At 39.4% G+C, this 18,198-nt stretch overlaps 1 protein-coding gene across 1 annotated transcript in view; it reads left to right on the top strand.

The window, feature by feature from the left end:
• ADAM7 (ADAM metallopeptidase domain 7) overlaps positions 1 to 17,933 on the top strand; it is a 60,611-nt gene extending 42,678 nt beyond the window's left edge. The window contains exons 21-23 of the mRNA XM_059926283.1: positions 899 to 955; positions 16,861 to 16,992; positions 17,640 to 17,933. Of these exons, the coding sequence (XP_059782266.1) occupies positions 899 to 955; positions 16,861 to 16,992; positions 17,640 to 17,933 (483 nt within the window). The remainder of the gene's footprint in view (positions 1 to 898; positions 956 to 16,860; positions 16,993 to 17,639) is intronic.
• Positions 17,934 to 18,198: the final 265 nt, after the last annotated feature.

Genomic DNA, 18,198 nt, shown 5'->3' with positions numbered 1-18,198 from the left:
TTGTGATCACAGAGTTTGTTTGTACCCCTTAAATGTTGCCCCTGGGACAAATGCCTTGCTCACTTCGCCCTGGTCCCAGCCCTGGTTCTCAGGGGTCAAACCCAATGACAGCTTCCAGAGAGGCCTTGATCAGCAGAGGGCTTTCCACTAACTGAGGAGATGTCTTCCCTGAATAAATATTGATGAGAAAGAAACAAACTAGCTAAATCAGCCCACACATGCACCAGAGACACGGAGCCAAAAAAGAGATATTACCAGGTTTCTAAGAGCACCTGAGCCACTGGAATCTTTATCTACACCTGTATCCTCAAGGTCACACAGAACACTTCTTATTCAGAACTGGGTGCCGAAATCACCGAGATTCTCAACTACATCTTTGTAAACTCAGCAGTTCTCATTACCCATTGTTTAATGGCTAGAAGGATGTGATTAAGGTAGTGTTCAGTCTGTGGCTCCACAGGATCTGCCTGTCACACAAAAGGGTCTCCGAACGTGCGGCATAGTCAGGGCGGCACGGAATGAGCTTACCTCCCCATGCCCTGCTCCACCAGCGCAGCCCCTTTTGATAAATTGGTTTCACTGGGATTTCAACTGAGATTTTTTTTTGAATGAAAGCTCTAGTACTTGAAAAATGTTTGGCAATCTTCTTACCAAATATATTGTTGGAGAGAGTTACAACCAGGATAACAAGGAAACATGGTTTCTGATAAAACTTCACTTATCCTGAACTATCATTGCCTCACCCCAGCCCCATCTCCTCCATTCCCTAGCGATTTACAGCCTTAGATTTTTCATGGATCAAAAAGAGGTGGTCTGTGTGTATATGTGCTCATGTGTATGTGTGCCTGTGTGTGAAATCTGGTTTGGTTCCTGACACAACAAAATGTGTTTATTATAGAAACCTGCAAATAAAGAGCCAAGAGGAATCGCAGATCCCAATCCAAGTGCCAAAGTGGTAGGTTCCAGTGACAGACGGTTCCCTCCTTTTTAAATTTTTCAAATGCTAGCCTCCTTTTGTGTTCTTTGTCTACTCATTGATTGGAGAGATCCTCTGTTCTTATCAAAAGATTAGGAGGGTTGAAATTGTTTCCCCTGATATGCTTAAATTTCTGATAATTCCGCAGTGCATGTTTTAGTCCAAGAGTTTTCAACCTGACTCAAGGAGCAAGCTAGAATTCAACGGTGTCAGAGTCTGAATACACTTTGGAAATAACAACAAAACAAAATTTCTTTCTCAAACTTTTCTTGGCTAGAGTATACATACCCATGGGTTCTCATGAGGTATTTTAAAGGAAACAACAGTACTGGTAATCATATAAAAGGTATCCTTTCTAATGGAACAGTTTTTTTCATGATTACTTTGCCAAAGTTTTCACTTACAAATCAATAACTGACTATGCCCGAGGGATGATTTCACTTTTGAATTATGATGTCTAATGTCAGAAAAGTTATCAAAAAATTGTGATTTTTGCCAAAGGGAGACTACATTTCAGAGTTTTTGTTTTCATTCCTTCATTCATCCGTTCAGTGACTTTTGCTGAGTCCCTACAATGTACTGGGTTAATGTGAAGCTTTCCCCCAGAAAGCATTCTTACTAGAAATACTGCCCAATACACTTTCCCTGTTGGGATGGAGAAGGAAAGACTTTTCTAATGGCCCTTCCACTCCTCAAGGATGAACCTGTCTCATACTGGGGAGTAGAAAGACATGCTCCTTAGTGCAAGCAAATTGGCTTCTTGTATTGAAAAATAAAATGATTTTCTTTCTTTTGTGATAGGCTTGTCGATTTTATAATAACTATTTAATTAGCCATGGCTAAGGCAATCTGGGAAAATGTGAATAAATGAAGTACAACAGAATCCAGAAAGGTTACTGTAATTAGTAGCTATAAATGAAATATAACATGCTTATAGATTTGCAGAAAACAATTTACTTTTAACCATCTCTTTTTATTTAGAGCTTGAAATTGGATATCCAGAATGGCTGTGCAAGGCTAGGCTGAGGATTCTGGATGCGAGATCTTCTTAACCTTCCCTAGATGTTTGCTACACATATTTCTGGTAGTTTTTCAAATGTTTTTTATCCAGACAGAAAACGGTGAAGAGAAACAACATCTTCTGTAATATTTACCTGTAGAATGGCATAGACATATGCTACCAAAAAAATCTACCATTTTTCAAACGCTCCTTAGTTTAATACAAAAATAGTCTTCTTGCTCTAGTATTTTCTTACAAAATATTAATCTAATTACTTAAAAAAAAAAAAAGTCAAAACTTAGAGGATAGTAAATTACAATGCTGAGTCTAAGAAGTAAAACATCTCTTATAACAGGTTATTTCTTTGGGAACATAAAAGTACTTATCTTAATTTGAACCTGACATAATTACCATTAATTATGGTTTAAATAAACTTCTCTCCTGCAGAGATGCCAAGGAAATCGGTGCAGGAAACATCAGATTCCACTAGTTAATTAAAAGGTAGACAGTTGTCCCACTCAGTCCTAACAGTGAAAGAGGGAAAAGAATAGTCACTTTAACTACAAAAATCCTTCTTAAACTTGTGGTGGCAGCCAAAGAGGACATGAAATGCTCCTGGTAATTCTAAATGCCTAGAAGTTAATTCAAAATTCCTTATTTTTTAGAATTCCTTAAGAACTTGACAGAAAAGTCAGAGCATTACAAAAATTTCAGAAAATTGACTCCAGCAGAGAAGAAAGACAATTTCCACGATGGTTTTTTGAGATCCTTACAATATACGGGGTTTGAGCACTTCCTGTGCATTTTCTGCACTGTTTCCTTCCCTTCCGTCAGTTGATGGTGATGCGTGGGATTGTCCTGGGAATGATTTCAGCTCCTTCTTATACGGGGGCTCCTCAGAGTGTTCTCATGTGTTCTCTATTTTCTTTTTTGTTAACTGCTAAAGCTATCTGCAATTATTCTTTCACTTACTGAAATAAAGTTTTCAAGGGCTAACTGCAAATTTTCTGATTCAATGAAATAAAGGCTGCGAATCAAAGAAGAAAGCTGGTGGTTCTTGGTGAATTTCTGTTGCTCTGCTGACTGGTAGATGGGAAGAGTGAGTGAAATCAGCAAAGGACAGCAGTGACTCAGCACTCTGTACCTAATGTGCTTTCAAAAAGCATCTGTTTTTCTAATCAAAGCTATTCCTTTAAGAAACAAAACTGGCACCTTGGATGGGCAATGCATTCATGCACCAAGGGCATTTACCAGCCTGTGGTAATGAAATAAGGTTTCACAGTATATATTGATAGGTGTTATAGATTTAATTTGTCCCATTTTCCAGAGTGACATGAGTCTGGTCTTGGTAGGAGATACAGAGTCTGCCTCTGTGCTCCGGCCTCCACAAAAGTGCCTGTCTCCTGTGTGTCCTCCACAGGATAAGTTGGACACTTAAAAGAGATAATGAATACTTACCTGATTAAAATAAATCTTTATCTGTAAAAAAAAAAAAAAAAAGAAAGAAACAATACCGATAAAGGCATGCTTAATGCAAAATATACTAATTGAAATATTTTATGTAAATTTTTGAGAGAAGAGAAATTCCATATCATATACACTAGCCTCATTAAAGCAAACAATAGTCCTCATGTCCAAGACAAATATCATATGATATTGCTTATGTGTGGAATCTAAAAAAAAAAAATGGTACAAATGAACTTATTTACAAAACAAATAGTCACAGATGTAGAAAACAAATTTATGGTTGGGAGGGGAAGCGGGGGGAAGCGGGGGCAGGGGGAGGGTTAAATTGGGAGACTGGGATTGAGATATACACACTACTATATATATAAAATAGATAACTAATAAGGACCTATTGTATAGCACAGGGAACTCTACTCAATACTCTGTAATGACCTATATGGGAAAAGAATCTAAAGAAGAGTGGATATATGTATATGTATAACTGATTCACTTTGCTGTACACCTGAAAGTAACACAACACTGTAAATCAACTATAAACAATTTTTTTAAAAAAGACAAAATGAAGGGATGTCCACATATCCATATTTGCCTGAACAATACGTGTTGATGAACAATATACATTTTGGTGATATTCCCCCTTTAAAAGAATCATTTTCTTGATTTGCTGGGTTTTTTTTATTGTTCCCATATCTCTTTCAGAAAACTCCCCTCATGGTGTCCTTTCCGAGGACGCCACTCATGTCCTTTGTCTTGGGCTCCACTACCAATTTCTAGTGATTTTTCTTTTTTTCAAATTTCTTCTCTCCAATTATAAATATGTCTGGAATTCCCTAAGTTCTCCTGCTTCATTGCTTCCTGCCTAGATAATCACTCTAGTCTTCTAATCTGCTTCCTTATTTTTCAAATAACCCCAGGGGCCTTCTGACAATTGAGCCTCTTTTTAATTTCAGGTGGTATTCATCATGCTTGCCCATACTACTCAACCTGGACCTTAGAGACTTTACCTACAGTCCTTTCAAATGCTGCCTCTCTCTGCTTTATTTCTTAGGGATCTTCTTCTTCCAATATAGTCTACAGATTAGGAAGCATTTTCACAGCTATCCCCTACTAGTGGACCCCTTGTAGGCCCAGTTCTGTCCCTGGTTATGGAGCCAGTTATGATTTCATAGCCTTGATATTTCTAGCTCTTGTCACCTCCCAGGGTTTGAATCCTTTCCCTTGAACCCACAAGCACTGACAGAACTCCTGGTGGGAATGGACGCACCTGCTAGACCTACTGTCCGAGCACCTCTGCCTCCCACCTCAGCCCCGTGAGTGCCTTGCTGCCCTGCCACGAATAAATAACCCTTCTTGATGCTAGTACTTGCCTAAACTTAGACAGAGCTTGCTACGGGTCTGGGATGTTGTGTCGTGGGATGCTGGGCTATGCTTACAGCTGGGTCATGTGCCCTCTGCCCTGGACAGAGGCAGATTTATCGGCAAGCTCATGAAGCTGGGGCTTCAGGGCCCATCACATGCACTGCTCCTTCCAAGACCTTTTATCTAACTTTGTATTTACATTTTTTAAGGACATTCAGTGGGCTGGTTTGGGTTGGGGAGCAGGAACTCAAACGATTGATGAGCAAAAGTGCCGACAGAAAACAAATAGGACAAAGACGCATCTTAGTTAGGCTGAGGTTTAGTCATAGGGAGGGCGAGAGTGGGCCGACCTGAAATGGGAAGAGGGGGGTATGGGCATGAGAGAAGCATGGCAGGTTTGACAAGCCCCCCACACCATCCCACCCCCACCTGGGGGGTGAGTACCTGAGAGAGCGCCACAGAGGAAAATCCAAGGCATGAGTGAAACCCAGCTGAACTTTGACTATGCTCCCCAGCCCAGGCACAGATCAAGGGCAGAGGGCCAAAGGTATATTGGCTCCCAGAATTTGAGCAAAACCACTGCCCAAACCTCTGACCAGTGAGTGATACAGAACCAGGGAAACCCATAGAAATCAGTAAAATATAAAAAGAAGTCAAACTGAGCAGAGACATTAGTGGCTGTACATTTCAGGGGGTGGAGGGCAGGTGGGGGACAGATTCTGCAGTTTAACTTCCCACAAATCACTTTAAAAAATTCTCCAAAAAAATAAATCAGAATCCGTATTTGTTATAATATATTGCCTAAATGCTACAGTGCCAAGGAATCTCAAGTATATTTTTACATCAGTTCTGCCAGGAATGCAGTGATGGTGACACAAACGAAAACAAAACAAAACCAGCATTCCCAATAGCATCCATTACAGTCCTGCCTCGGTATCTGTGGAAGATTGGCTCCAGGACCCCCCAAACAAAACTCCTCCCAAGCTCAAGTCGCTAACATAAAACGGCAAAGTATTTGCATATAACCTAAGCATATCCTCCCAGTATACTTTAAGTCATTTCTAGATTACTTATAATACCTAATACAATGAAAATAGTAGCTTTGTAAATAGTTGTAAATAAAATGTAAATGCTATGTAAATAGTGGCCGGGATGTGGCACGTTCAAGTTTTGCTTTTTGGAACGTTCTGAATTTTTTAAAAACTATTTTTTCATCCTCAGTTGGTTGAATCCCTGCATGCAGAACTCATGATTACAGAGGGATGACTGTATTCTCAAATACCAACCAGCTCCATATACCCAATTTGCCTTTTTCTCAAAGCATCTGTACTGACAAGAGATTGTGGAATTTAAAATAACCATACATTTTAGCACACACATGTGCTAAAACTGGGAAATATATTCTAAAGAAAGCTAATAACCTCCTTATAAACGTGCACATATGTGGCAGGTCTGTCTGTACCCGACAATCCATCAATGAAGTTCCTACAATGGTCACTAGGTGGCGACATAGGAAACTACATCTCCTGTGAGCGGGCAGCTTGCTGGACGATTTCATCCCTTTGTCAGACAACACCAGGCTGTCAAAATCATGACTTTAAATAAATTTACTAAGAAATGTGTTAAAGTCTTGTTCTTGATTATTAAGGAGGTAACTCTGTGAATTTAGCCAGACACAACTTCCTGTCTGCCAGGGTCGTGGGTTGAGTTAGAAAAATAGGGATCATATCACTGAACGAAAGGGGAGCTGGGCTGGCAGCCTGAAAGCTATGATTGGAGATTTTAAATTGCAAAGACAAATACTATTTACTTTCAGTTCTGCAATCCAGTCTTCTTGAAGCTGACCTGTCAATAGTCCCAAATAACCCAGTCTCCTGAAGACTCCTGTGAGATTTTGCTTTTGTTTTTAAATTTTGTATTATCTGTATACTTATTTTTTAGAAGGCCAGCAGATTAGCCACTTCTGCCGTGGAAACTTGAAGAGCTCCCCCTTTTCCAGGGACACCTAATGGATAGAAAATGTCAGGAAAAGCCACAGCCTGTGTGACTTCCATGACTTTTTGGTGGACCCTTGATGACAACTGATCATCACCAAAGACAGAAATATTGATTAGACTCCTGAGCTTATTGGAAGCTTCCTGATCACTTTCTAACTGAAGGTCAGGCTTTTAAGAAACCCAAAAGCCATTCTGTAAGGAAGTGGCTGCCTCGTGGCCTTGACAGAATCCATTAACATCTTTCTCCAGGAAAAGCGGTAACCGTGAGCCATACGTAATGGATATTGATTGCTAAGGAAAGAAGATACATATAACTTTAAACCTCAGGGGTCTCCAGGAATGAAAGACATAGAAAAAGATGTCTTCAGCGTCACCCGAGTGCTAGCTCAGAAGAAATTATGCCAGAGCTGTCTTAGAGAATCTTAGATAACGGAATGTAAAAGCCAGTGTTCTTGCCATGGATACCAGCAATTTGCTTCAAGGAGAGCAAATACAGCATTTACTGAGTGCACGCTATTTGTTAAGCATTATTCTAAGCACTTCATATGTATAATTTCATTTTAAAATTAAAACAGTTCTGAGCGAACTAATATTATTATTCTCATTTTACAGTTTGAGAAAATCAAGGTCAAAAGTCAAATAATCCACCGAAAGAGAGATGGCTGATTAAATTACATAGTCAGGGCATCAACCCAGGAAGTCTAACTCCAAAGAGTATGCTTTCAATCACTCCCACGCTGCTGCTGTAAATATAATTCTGACAGGGAAAAAGCAGAGGCCTCCTCCAAATTCAGACTCCTGGAAAGGAAATTAATATATCTCACACCCGTTCTCATTTTCCATCCACCAAACTTCCCAACCTTTGCAGCCACAGGGACAGTGATTCATGGGTTAACACAGCAAGGAAAGAAAAGGGAAGCCAGGCAGCAGTGACCACCCGATTTAGCCGATTCACCCTAGTTGAGAAGCTGTTGTCCACAGACAGCTGTGTTTGGGGATACAGCTGAGGCTTTAATACCTTTTACCGTTCTCCTGGCCACTCCCTAGGGGGTGCTTGTGATCCTGGAATCTTTTCTGTGTTTTACGACTACTTCAGGTTCCGGACGATGCTTTCTCAACAGAACGGGACTCTCCCTGGGTGATGTTTTAGTTCAGTTTAGCATGCCTGGGAAACTGTCTGATGCTGCCTCCACCATCTGTGTTCAGGGAAGGAAAACCAGCAGAATTATTGACACTTAGCAGCTGATGGGCCAGGGGGGTGCAGGCATCAATAAAGAGGCAGAACCCTCTGATGAAGCCTTCTTCCTTGCTTTAATAAAAAAAAAAAAATGCCCCAGATGGTCACCTTTCACAGGTAAGGAAAGAGAGGGTATCTGTACTGCACCCTTTCAGACTCCAGGCACCTGCTAGACCTTTACACACTTCTCCTGGGTTGTCCACTGCAAAGTTCTGTGACAACCATTATTTTATAGACAAGGAAACTAACGATAAGTGGTCCCCAGACATACAGCTGTAAATGGGCCTCAGACTAAAACCATGATCTGAACTGTTACCCATTCCAGTTTTGAGGCTGGAGTGGGTAACAGTCAGGCACCAATGTGACAACAACATAACAGGTCGCCGGTGAATGACCTAAGAGTTTATTCCTGGGGAACGCGACTTTGATCTAGAAAGGGGTTGCCCGATGAAGTGAAGTGGGTGGGCCTGGGTTTTGGCCATAAAGCAACAGATATCAATTTCATTTTTCACATCTTCTCCAGGTTCTTCGAAGTAATGATTAGAGGGAAGAAAATATTCAAATGTCTGTTGTCATTCCAACAGGACTCAATAAAAGGACTCACTGGATAGAAAAACATGAATGATTTTAGGCAAATCCTCCAGCATTTAAAAATCATTCTCATCCCATATTTAAACTTCTCCATTCCCTCACTTTATCAGGATCAGCCTCTTGATATAAAAGTTTATGATGATGACCTGGGAAAGGTGACATTTTTTTTAAAAAAGGAGAAATCTGAGGTCCTGACTCTGGAACATGCTTCTTCAGGTCCACCCAGCAAAGTAGCTGGAGATTAGTTTGATCTCGGAAATGTGTGTGATGCTCTCTCTGAAGAGGGACTTAGATTAAGATATCATTATCTACTGCAGTCTTTAGGCTGCCGAGGAAAGGAAAAGAAATGATCTTCCGAGATTGGTTCAAGATGACGGAGAAGAAGGACGTGCTCTCACTTCCTCTTGCGAGAGCACTGGAATCACAGCTAACTGCTGAACAATCATCGACAGGAAGACACTGGAACTCACCAGAAAAGATACCCCACATCCAAAGACAAAGGAGAAGCCACAATGAGACAGTAGGAGGGGCGCAATCACAATAAAATCAAAGCCCATAACCACAGGGTGGGTGACTCACAAACTGGAGAACACTTATACTGTAGAAGTCCACCCACTGGAGTGAAGGTTCTGAGCCCCACGTCAGGCTTCCCAACCTGGGGGTCCAGCAACTGGAGGAGGAATTCCTAGAGAATTAGACTTTGAAGGCTAGTGGGATTTGATTGCAGGACTTTGACAGGACTGAGGGAAACAGAGACTCCACTCTTGGAGGGCACACACAAAGTAGTGTGTGCATCGGGTCCAGGGGAAGGAGCAGTGACCCCATAGGACACTGACCTAAACCTACCTGCTAGAGTTGGAGGGTCTCCTGCAGAGGCAGGGGGTGGCTGTGTCTCACCATGGGGACAAGGACACTGGCAGCAGAAGTTCTGGGAAGTACTCCTTGGTGTGAGCCCTCCCAGAGTCTGCCATTAGCCCCACCAAAGATCCTGCGGAGGCTCCAGTGTTGGGTCACCTCAGGCCAAACAACCAACAGGGAGGGAACCCAGCCCCACCCATCAGCAGACAAGTGGATTACAGTTTTACTGAGCTCTACCCACCACCAGTCCCTCCCGTTAGGAAACTTGCACAAGCCTCTTAGATAGCCTCATCCACCAGAGGGCAGACAGCAAAAGCAAGAAGAACTATAATCCTGCAGCCTGTGGAACAAAAACCACATTCACATAAAGATAGACAAGATGAAAGGGCAGAGGGCTATGTACCAGATGAAGGAACAAGATAAAACCCCAGAAAAACAACTAAATGAAGTAGAGATAGGCAACCTTCCAGAAAAAGAATTCAGAATAATGATAGTGAAGATGATCCAGGACCTCAGAAAAGGAATGGAGGCAAAGATCGAGAAGATGCAAGAAATGTTTAACAAAGACCTAGAAGAATTAAAGAACAAACAAACAGAGAGGAACAATACAGTAACAAATGAAAAATACACTAGAAGGAATCAATAGCAGAATAACTGAGGCAGAAGAATGGATAAGTGACCAGGAAGACAGAATGGCAAAGTTCAATGCTGTGGAACAGAATAAAGAAAAAAGAACAAAAAGAAATGAAGACAGCCTAAAAGACTTCTGGGACAACATTAAATGCGACAAAATTTGCATTATAGGGGTCCCAGAAGAAGAAGAGAAAGAGAAAGGACCCAAGAAAATATCTGAAGAGATTATAGTCGAAAAATTCCCTAACATGGCAAAGGAAATAGCCACACAAGTCCAGGAAGCACAGAGAGTCCAATACAGGATAAACCCAAGGAGAAACACACCAAGACACATAGTAATCAAATAGGCAAAAATTAAAGACAAAGAAAAATTATTGAAAGCAGCAAGGGAAAAATGACAAATAACATACAAGGGAACTCCCATAAGGTTAACAGCTGATTTCTCAGCAGAAACTCTACAAGCCAGAAGGGAGTGGCATGATATACTTAAAGTGATGAAAGGGAAGAACCTACAACCAACATTACTCTACCTGGCAAGGATCTCATTCAGATTCGATGGAGAAATCAAAAGCTTTACAGACAAGCAAAAGCTAAGAGAATTCAGCACCACCAAACCAGCTCTACAACAAATGCTAAAGGAACTTCTCTAAGTGGGAAACACAAGAGAAGAAAAGGACCTACAAAAACAAACCCAAAACAATTAAGAAAATGGAACATACATATCGATAATTACCTTAAAGGTGAAAGGATTAAATGCTCCAACAAAAGACACAGTCTAGATGAATGGATACAAAAACAAGAACCATATATATGCTGTCTACAAGAGACCCACTTCAGACCTAGGGACACATATAGACTGAAAGTGAGGGGATGGAAAAAGATATTCCATGCAAATGGAAATCAAAAGAAAGCCAAAGTAGCAATACTCATATCAGATAAAACAGACTTTAAAATAAAGAATGTTACAAGAGACAAGGAAGGACAGACACTACATAATGATCAAGGGATCAATCCAAGAAGAAGATAGAGCAATTATAAATATATATGCACCCAACATAGGAGCACCTCAATACATAAGGCAACTGCTAACAGCTATAAAGGAGGAAATCGACAGTAACACAATAATAGTGGGGGACATTAACACCTCACTTACACCAATGGACAGATCATCCAACAGAAAATTAATAAGGAAACACAAGCTTTAAATGACACAATAGACCAGATAGATTTAATTGATATTTATAGGACATTCCATCCAAAAACAGCAGATTATACTTTCTTCTCAAGTGTGCATGAAACATTCTCCAAGATAGGTCACATCTTGGGTCACAAATCAAGCCTCAGTAAATTTAAGAAAATTGAAATCATATCAAGCACCTTTTCTGACCACAACGCTATGAGATTAGAAATGAATTACAGGGGAAAAAACGTAAAAAACACAAACACATGGAGGCTAAACAATACGTTACTAAATAACCAAGAGATCACTGAAGAAATCAAAGAGGAAATCAAAAATACCTAGAGACAAATGACAATGAAACACAACAATCCAAAATCTATGGGATACAGCAAAAGCAGTTCTAAGAGGGAAGTTTATAGCAATACAAGCCTACCTCAAGAAACAAGAAAAATCTCAAACAAACAATCTAACCTTACACCTAAAGGAACTAGAGAAAGAAGAACAAATAAAACCCAGAGTTAGCAGAAGGAAAGAAATCATACTGATCAGAGCAGAAATAAATGAAATAGAAATAAAGAAAACAAAAGCAAAGATCAATAAAACTAAAAGCTTGTTCTTTGAGAAGATAAAATTGATAAACCATTAGCCAGACTCATCAAGAACAAGAAGCAGAGGACTCAAATCAACAAAATTAGAAATGAAAAAGAAGTTACAACAGACACTGCAGAAATACAAAGCATCCTAAAAGACTACTACAAGCAACTCTATGCTAATAAAATGGGCAACCTGGAAGAAATGGACAAATTCTTAGAAAGCTATAGCCTTCTAAGACTGAACCAGGAAGAAATAGAAAATATGAACAGACCAATCACAAGTAATGAAATTGAAACTGTGATTTAAAATCTTCCAACAAACAAAAGTCCAGGACCAGATGGCTTCACAGGTGAATTCTATCAAACATTTAGAGAAGAGCTAACTCCCATCCTTCTCAAACTCTTCCAAAAAATTGCAGAGGAAGGAACACTCCCAAACTCATTCTATGCGGCCACCATCACCCTGATACCAAAACTAGGCAAAGATACTATAAAAAAAGAAAATTACAGACCAATATCACTGATGAATATAGATGCAAAAATCCTCAACAAAATACTAACAAAGAGAATGCAACAACACATTAAAAGGATCATACTCCATGATCAAGTGGGATTTATCCCAGGGATGCAAGGATTCTTCAATATATGCAAATCAATCAATGTGATACACCATATTAACAAATTGAAGAATAAAAACCATATGATCATCTCAATAGGTGCAGAAAAAGCTTTTGACAAAGTTCAACACTGATTTATGATAAAAACTCTCCAGAAACTGGGCATAGATGGAACCTACCTCAACATAATAAAGGCCATATACAACAAACCCACAGCAAACATCATTCTCAATGGTGAAAAACTGAACGCATTTCCTCTAAGATCAGGAACAAGACAAGGATGTCCCCTCTCACACTATTATTCAACATAGTTTTGGAAGTCCTAGCCATGGCAATCAGAGAAGAAAAAGAAATAAAAGGAATACAAATTGGAAAAGAAGAAGTAAAACTGTCACTGTTTGCAGATGACATGGCACTATACATAGAGAATCCTAAAGATGCCACCAGAAAACTACTAGAACTAATCAATGAATTTGGTAATGTTGCAGGATACAAAATTAATGCACAGAAATCTCTTGCTTTCCTATACACTAGTTATGAAAAATCTGAAAGAGAAGTTAAGGAAACTGTCCCATTTACCACTGCAACAAAAAGAATAAAATACCTAGGAATAAACATACCTAGGGAGACAAAAGACCTGTATGCAGAAAACTATGACACTGGTGAAAGAAATTAAAGATGATACAAACAGATGGAGAGATATACCATGTTCTTGGATTGGAAGACTCAACATTGTGAAAATGACTATACTACCCAAAGCAATCTACAGATTCAATGCAATCCCTATCAAATTACCAATGGCATTTTTTAGAGAACTAGAACAAAAAATCTTAAAATTTGTATGGAGACACAAAAGATCCTGAATAGTCAAAGCTGTCTTGAGGGAAAAAAACAGAGCTGGAGGAATCAGACTCCCTGACTTCAGACTATACTATAAAGCTACAGTAATCAAGACAAATGGTACTGGCACAAAAACAGAAATATAGATCAATGGAACAGGACAGAAAGCCCATAGATAAACCCACGTACCTATGGTCAACTAATCTATGACAAAGGAGGCAAAGATATACAGTGGAGAAAAGACAGTCTCTTCAATAAGTGGTGCTGGGAAAACTGGAAAGCTACATGTAAAAGAATGAAATTAGGACACTCCTTAACACCATACACAAAATAAATTCAAAATGGATTAGAGACCTAAATGTAAGACGGGACACTATAAAACTCAGAGGAAAACATAGGAAGAGCACTCTTTGACATAAATCACAGCAAGATTTTTTTCAATCCACCTCCTAGAGTAATGGAAACAAAAACAAAAATAAACAGATGGAACCTAATGAAACTTAAAAGCTTTTGCACAGCAAAGGAAACTACAAACAAGATGAAAAGACAACCCTCAGACTGGGAGAAAATATTTGCAAATGAATCAACGGACAAAGGATTAATATACAAAATATATAAACAGCTCATGCAGCTCAATTTTAAAAAAACAAACAACCCAATCCAAAAATGGGCAGAAGACCTAAATAGACATTTCTCCAAAGAAGACATACAGATGGCCAAGAAGCACATGAAAAGCTGCTCAACATCACTCATTATTAGAGAAATGCAAATCAAAACTACAATGAGATATCACCTCACACCAGTTTGAATGGGCATCATCAGAAAATCTACAAGCAACAAATGCTGGAGAGGGTGTGCAGAAAAGGGTACCCTCTTGCACTGTTGGTGGGAATGTAAATTGATGCAGCCACTATGGAGAACAGTATGGAGGTTCCTTAAAAAGCTAAAAATAGAACTACCATATGGCCCAGCAATCCCACTATTGGGCATATACCCTGAGAAAACCATAACTCAAAAAGAGTCATGTACCCCAATGTTCATTGCAGCACTATTTACAGTAGCCAGGACATGGAAGCAACCTAAGTGCCCATTGACAGATGAATGCATAAAGAAGATGTGGTACATATATACAATGGAATATTACTCAGTCAAAAAAAGGAACGAAATTGGGTCATTTGTAGAGACGTGGATGGATCTAGGGACTGTCATACAGAGTGAAGTAAGTCAGAAAGGGTAAAACAAATATTGTATATTAACGCATATATGTGGAACCTAAAAAAATGGTACAGATGAACAGGTTTGCAGGGCAGAAATAGAGACACAGATGTAGAGAACAAATGTATGGATACAAAGGGGGGAAAGTGGCAGGGGTGGTGGTGGTGGGGTGAATTGGGAGATTGGGATTGACATGTATCCACTAATATGTATAAAATGGATAACTAATAAGAACCTGCTGTATAAAAAAATCAATAAAATAAAATTCAAAAATTCAAAAAAAAAAAAAAAGAAATGGTCTTCCACGTAGCACACTGAGCACATTTGATGTCTCAGTACTGAGGCACTGCCAAGCAATTCAGAATAGAAATCAATTCACCCCATCTCATTAATGATGCTTTGGTGGTTTAACAGGTTTCTATGCTGAAAATCTCACCAGCTGAACCCTCTGCCACTCAACATCCCACCTTCAGAATTATCAGACACAAGGCCAATGTAATGTCATACTCCTGCCTGGGTTCACTTGGATCTTCAACTGAGAGAATGCTCAGAAAGAAGAGAGAAAAATCTAAAAAAGAGTGGATATAGAAAGAAGAGTGAGAAATCTAAAAAAGAGTGGATATATGTACATGTATAACTGACTCACTTTGTTGTACAGCAGAAACTAACAAAATATTGTAAAGCAACTATACTCCAATACAAATTAATTTAAAAAAAAGGAAAGACGAGTGATACAATGAACATCATTTCAGGATCACAGAACAGCCAAAATATGACCTTCTTCACTAGGAACTCCCCCACTCAGTGACACTTCTAAAAGCAAACAAGCAAAAACTAGAAACAGAGACCAATAATCCTTGTAAATTTCAGAGGGGAAAAAAATGGCATAAAAATAACAAAATGAATCACAAATATGGATTGATAGCATTTAGGTTCTTCTTGTTTCATTATCCATTTACTTCATTATTCAATAAGGATTCATTGCACACTTGCTGTGTTGGAGGTATTGTTCTAGGGACATGAAGATATACAGGTGGATAAAGCTCTGCCCTAAGAAACCCAACCCTCATGGGAAAGCAAAACAGGCCTCTAAATGGATGGTCATAAAATAGTGTGATGAAAGGCACAAAGGAGGAAGGCAGTAGATGGGGTTGCCCAGGGGAAGGAAGAGGAGGTGTGTACTATTTGGCAGAGTGGAGAAGCCTTCAAAAAGGCATGTGAGTTTCCAGATAGAAAGTACCCACCTTAAAAGTTACAGTGTAATATAGCTGATTCACTTTGTTATACAGCAGAAATTAACACAACATTGTAAAGCAATTATACTCCAATAAAGATGTTAAAAAGGACTTCCCTGTTGACGCAGTGGTTAAGAATCCGCCTGCCAATGCAGGGGACGCGGGTTCGAGCCCTGATCTGGGAAGATCCCACATGCCACAGACCAACGAAGCCCGTGCACCACAACTACTGAGCCTGCGCTCTAGAGCCCACGAGCCATGATGATTGAAGCCCGCGTGCTTAGAGTCCATGCTCCGCAACAAGAGAAGCCACAGCAATGAGAAGCCCACGTGCAGCAACGAAGACCCGATGCAGCCAAAAATAAATTAATTAATTAATTTTAAAAAAAGTTATAGTGTAGTGAAATGTCAAACCACCAGTTTTAAAGAGAAGAACTCAAACCCTCAGAGGCAAGTTATAGGTTATAAAGAGGAGAATCAAAATCAGGGATATTATATTTCTCAATACTGTATAGGAGGTTAGGAGAAAATAGATCAATGCCTTCAAATACTGAGGAAAAATGTTTTTCAAACCAGAAGTCTAAACTCAGCTAAACTTCATAATCAAGTATGAAGGTAGAATAAACATTTTCACCATGCAAGCTTTCAAAATTTTTGCTATTATTCACCTACTGGAAGTTGGTAGAGGAGGTGCTCCAAAATGTAAGAGAATAAAAGAATAAAGAAGACAAAGAGATTTGAGGAACAGATGATTCAACATAGTAGAAAAGCAAAGGAAATTTCCCAGATGTGGGTGGAGGGAGGTCCCAGGATGACTGCTGTCCTAGGGAGTCCCAGAAAGTCGCTGGTCAGATTGCAGAAAGGATAGAAAGCTCCAGAAGAGATGTCCCCAAGAGGAGATAAACAAAAACACAATAGTGGACCTGGCTGAGAACACAGTGTCTTTACCATCCTGAGATGTGGTTTCCAGTTCTTCTGGAGCAGTGGTTCTCAGTGAGGGTGATTTTGTTCTTCCGGAGGCATATGACAATGTCTGGAGACATTTTTGGTTGTTCCAACTAGATGGAGGTGTTACTGGCATCTAGTAGAATGAGACCAGTGATGCATCTAAACATCCTACAATGCACAAGACAGCCTCCTGCCCTTTACCATCCCATTCAAGAATTATCAGACCAAACTATCAATAGATCCAAGGTAAAAAAAAAAAACCCTGTCCTGGAGAGTTTAATACAAAAAAATTTTAATGGGGCTATTTGAAATCCAAGGAAGAAAATGTACAAGGAAAGAAATGTAATCACATATACTGTGCTGTTCAACTATGAGCGATATTTAAAACAACTGTGCTATACCTATTTTGGAAAGATTAGGAAACAAGTGGTAAGAAGAAGGAGGTAAAAGAGTGGTGAGTCTTTATCGTTCTTAGATGGAAGATGGTAGAAAATTCCTAAAATTGACAAATGTACCAATGGAAACATAAGTGACTTATTTAGAAATATGGAGGTATCTGGTAGTGGAAATAACTTACAGTACGGGTTGTTTAGTGTAGAGTGAATGGGAAAGTATGGGGCAGAAGCTCCTGTCTTTCATTATAAATCTTGAATATTATTTGATATTTTAAACTATATGTATGTTTCATGAAAAAAAATACCTTTAATGGACATAAGGTCTCTGTTCATCCTGAGATCCAGTAATCTAATTAAGAAATTAGACTTCTGGTTCATGTAAATGAGTAAATAACTTAGACAATTTCGATGAAAATGTAATATTTTAATTTTCTGATTGAGACACCAAAAGATGCAATTTTTCTGATCTTCACAATAAATTGTCCTTTATATTTCAAGTTGGTTTCCCCTAGTGGAGAATTCAGGCTGGGCAGACTAAAGGGAGTGTATGGAGGGGTTGATTCAGCAAGCACCAAGACGGTTCCATCAACATCCTGCCAGAGGGACAATGTAAAATTGCGATTAAGAGACATAATTGAGCCTGATCCAAAGAGACGTGTGCAGAGTGGGTCCTTAAACTGCAATACAGGAAGCATCAAGAGCCCACATATTGAAAATCAACTGGAATTGGAGAGCTTGGCCATTTGGAGAGAATTGGCTGGAATGACAAGACTAGGAGGTGTCCTGGAATAACCAGAGAGGTGGGAGCCCATGACCACCACTAAGGTTGTGTAAATTCTCCATATACATCAGCATCTGTGAGTTCACCCAGTAAAGAGGATGGAGCAGAAAAGAATGTCAGACTATCTCATGAAAGGAAGACTCAAAAATTGAACAAATACACAAAGGGTAAATTGTTCTCTTATTGTGAAATTCGATGCATGACATCTGTAAACCACCCTAAATTAACGAAATAGATGAGATTACCAGTCTTCAAGTGATCAAGTCAGAGCCCTGC

Source organism: Balaenoptera ricei, chromosome 6, assembly GCF_028023285.1.
Source record: "Balaenoptera ricei isolate mBalRic1 chromosome 6, mBalRic1.hap2, whole genome shotgun sequence".
Lineage (NCBI taxonomy): Eukaryota > Metazoa > Chordata > Mammalia > Artiodactyla > Balaenopteridae > Balaenoptera > Balaenoptera ricei.
This window is presented reverse-complemented; position numbering and strand designations above follow the sequence as displayed.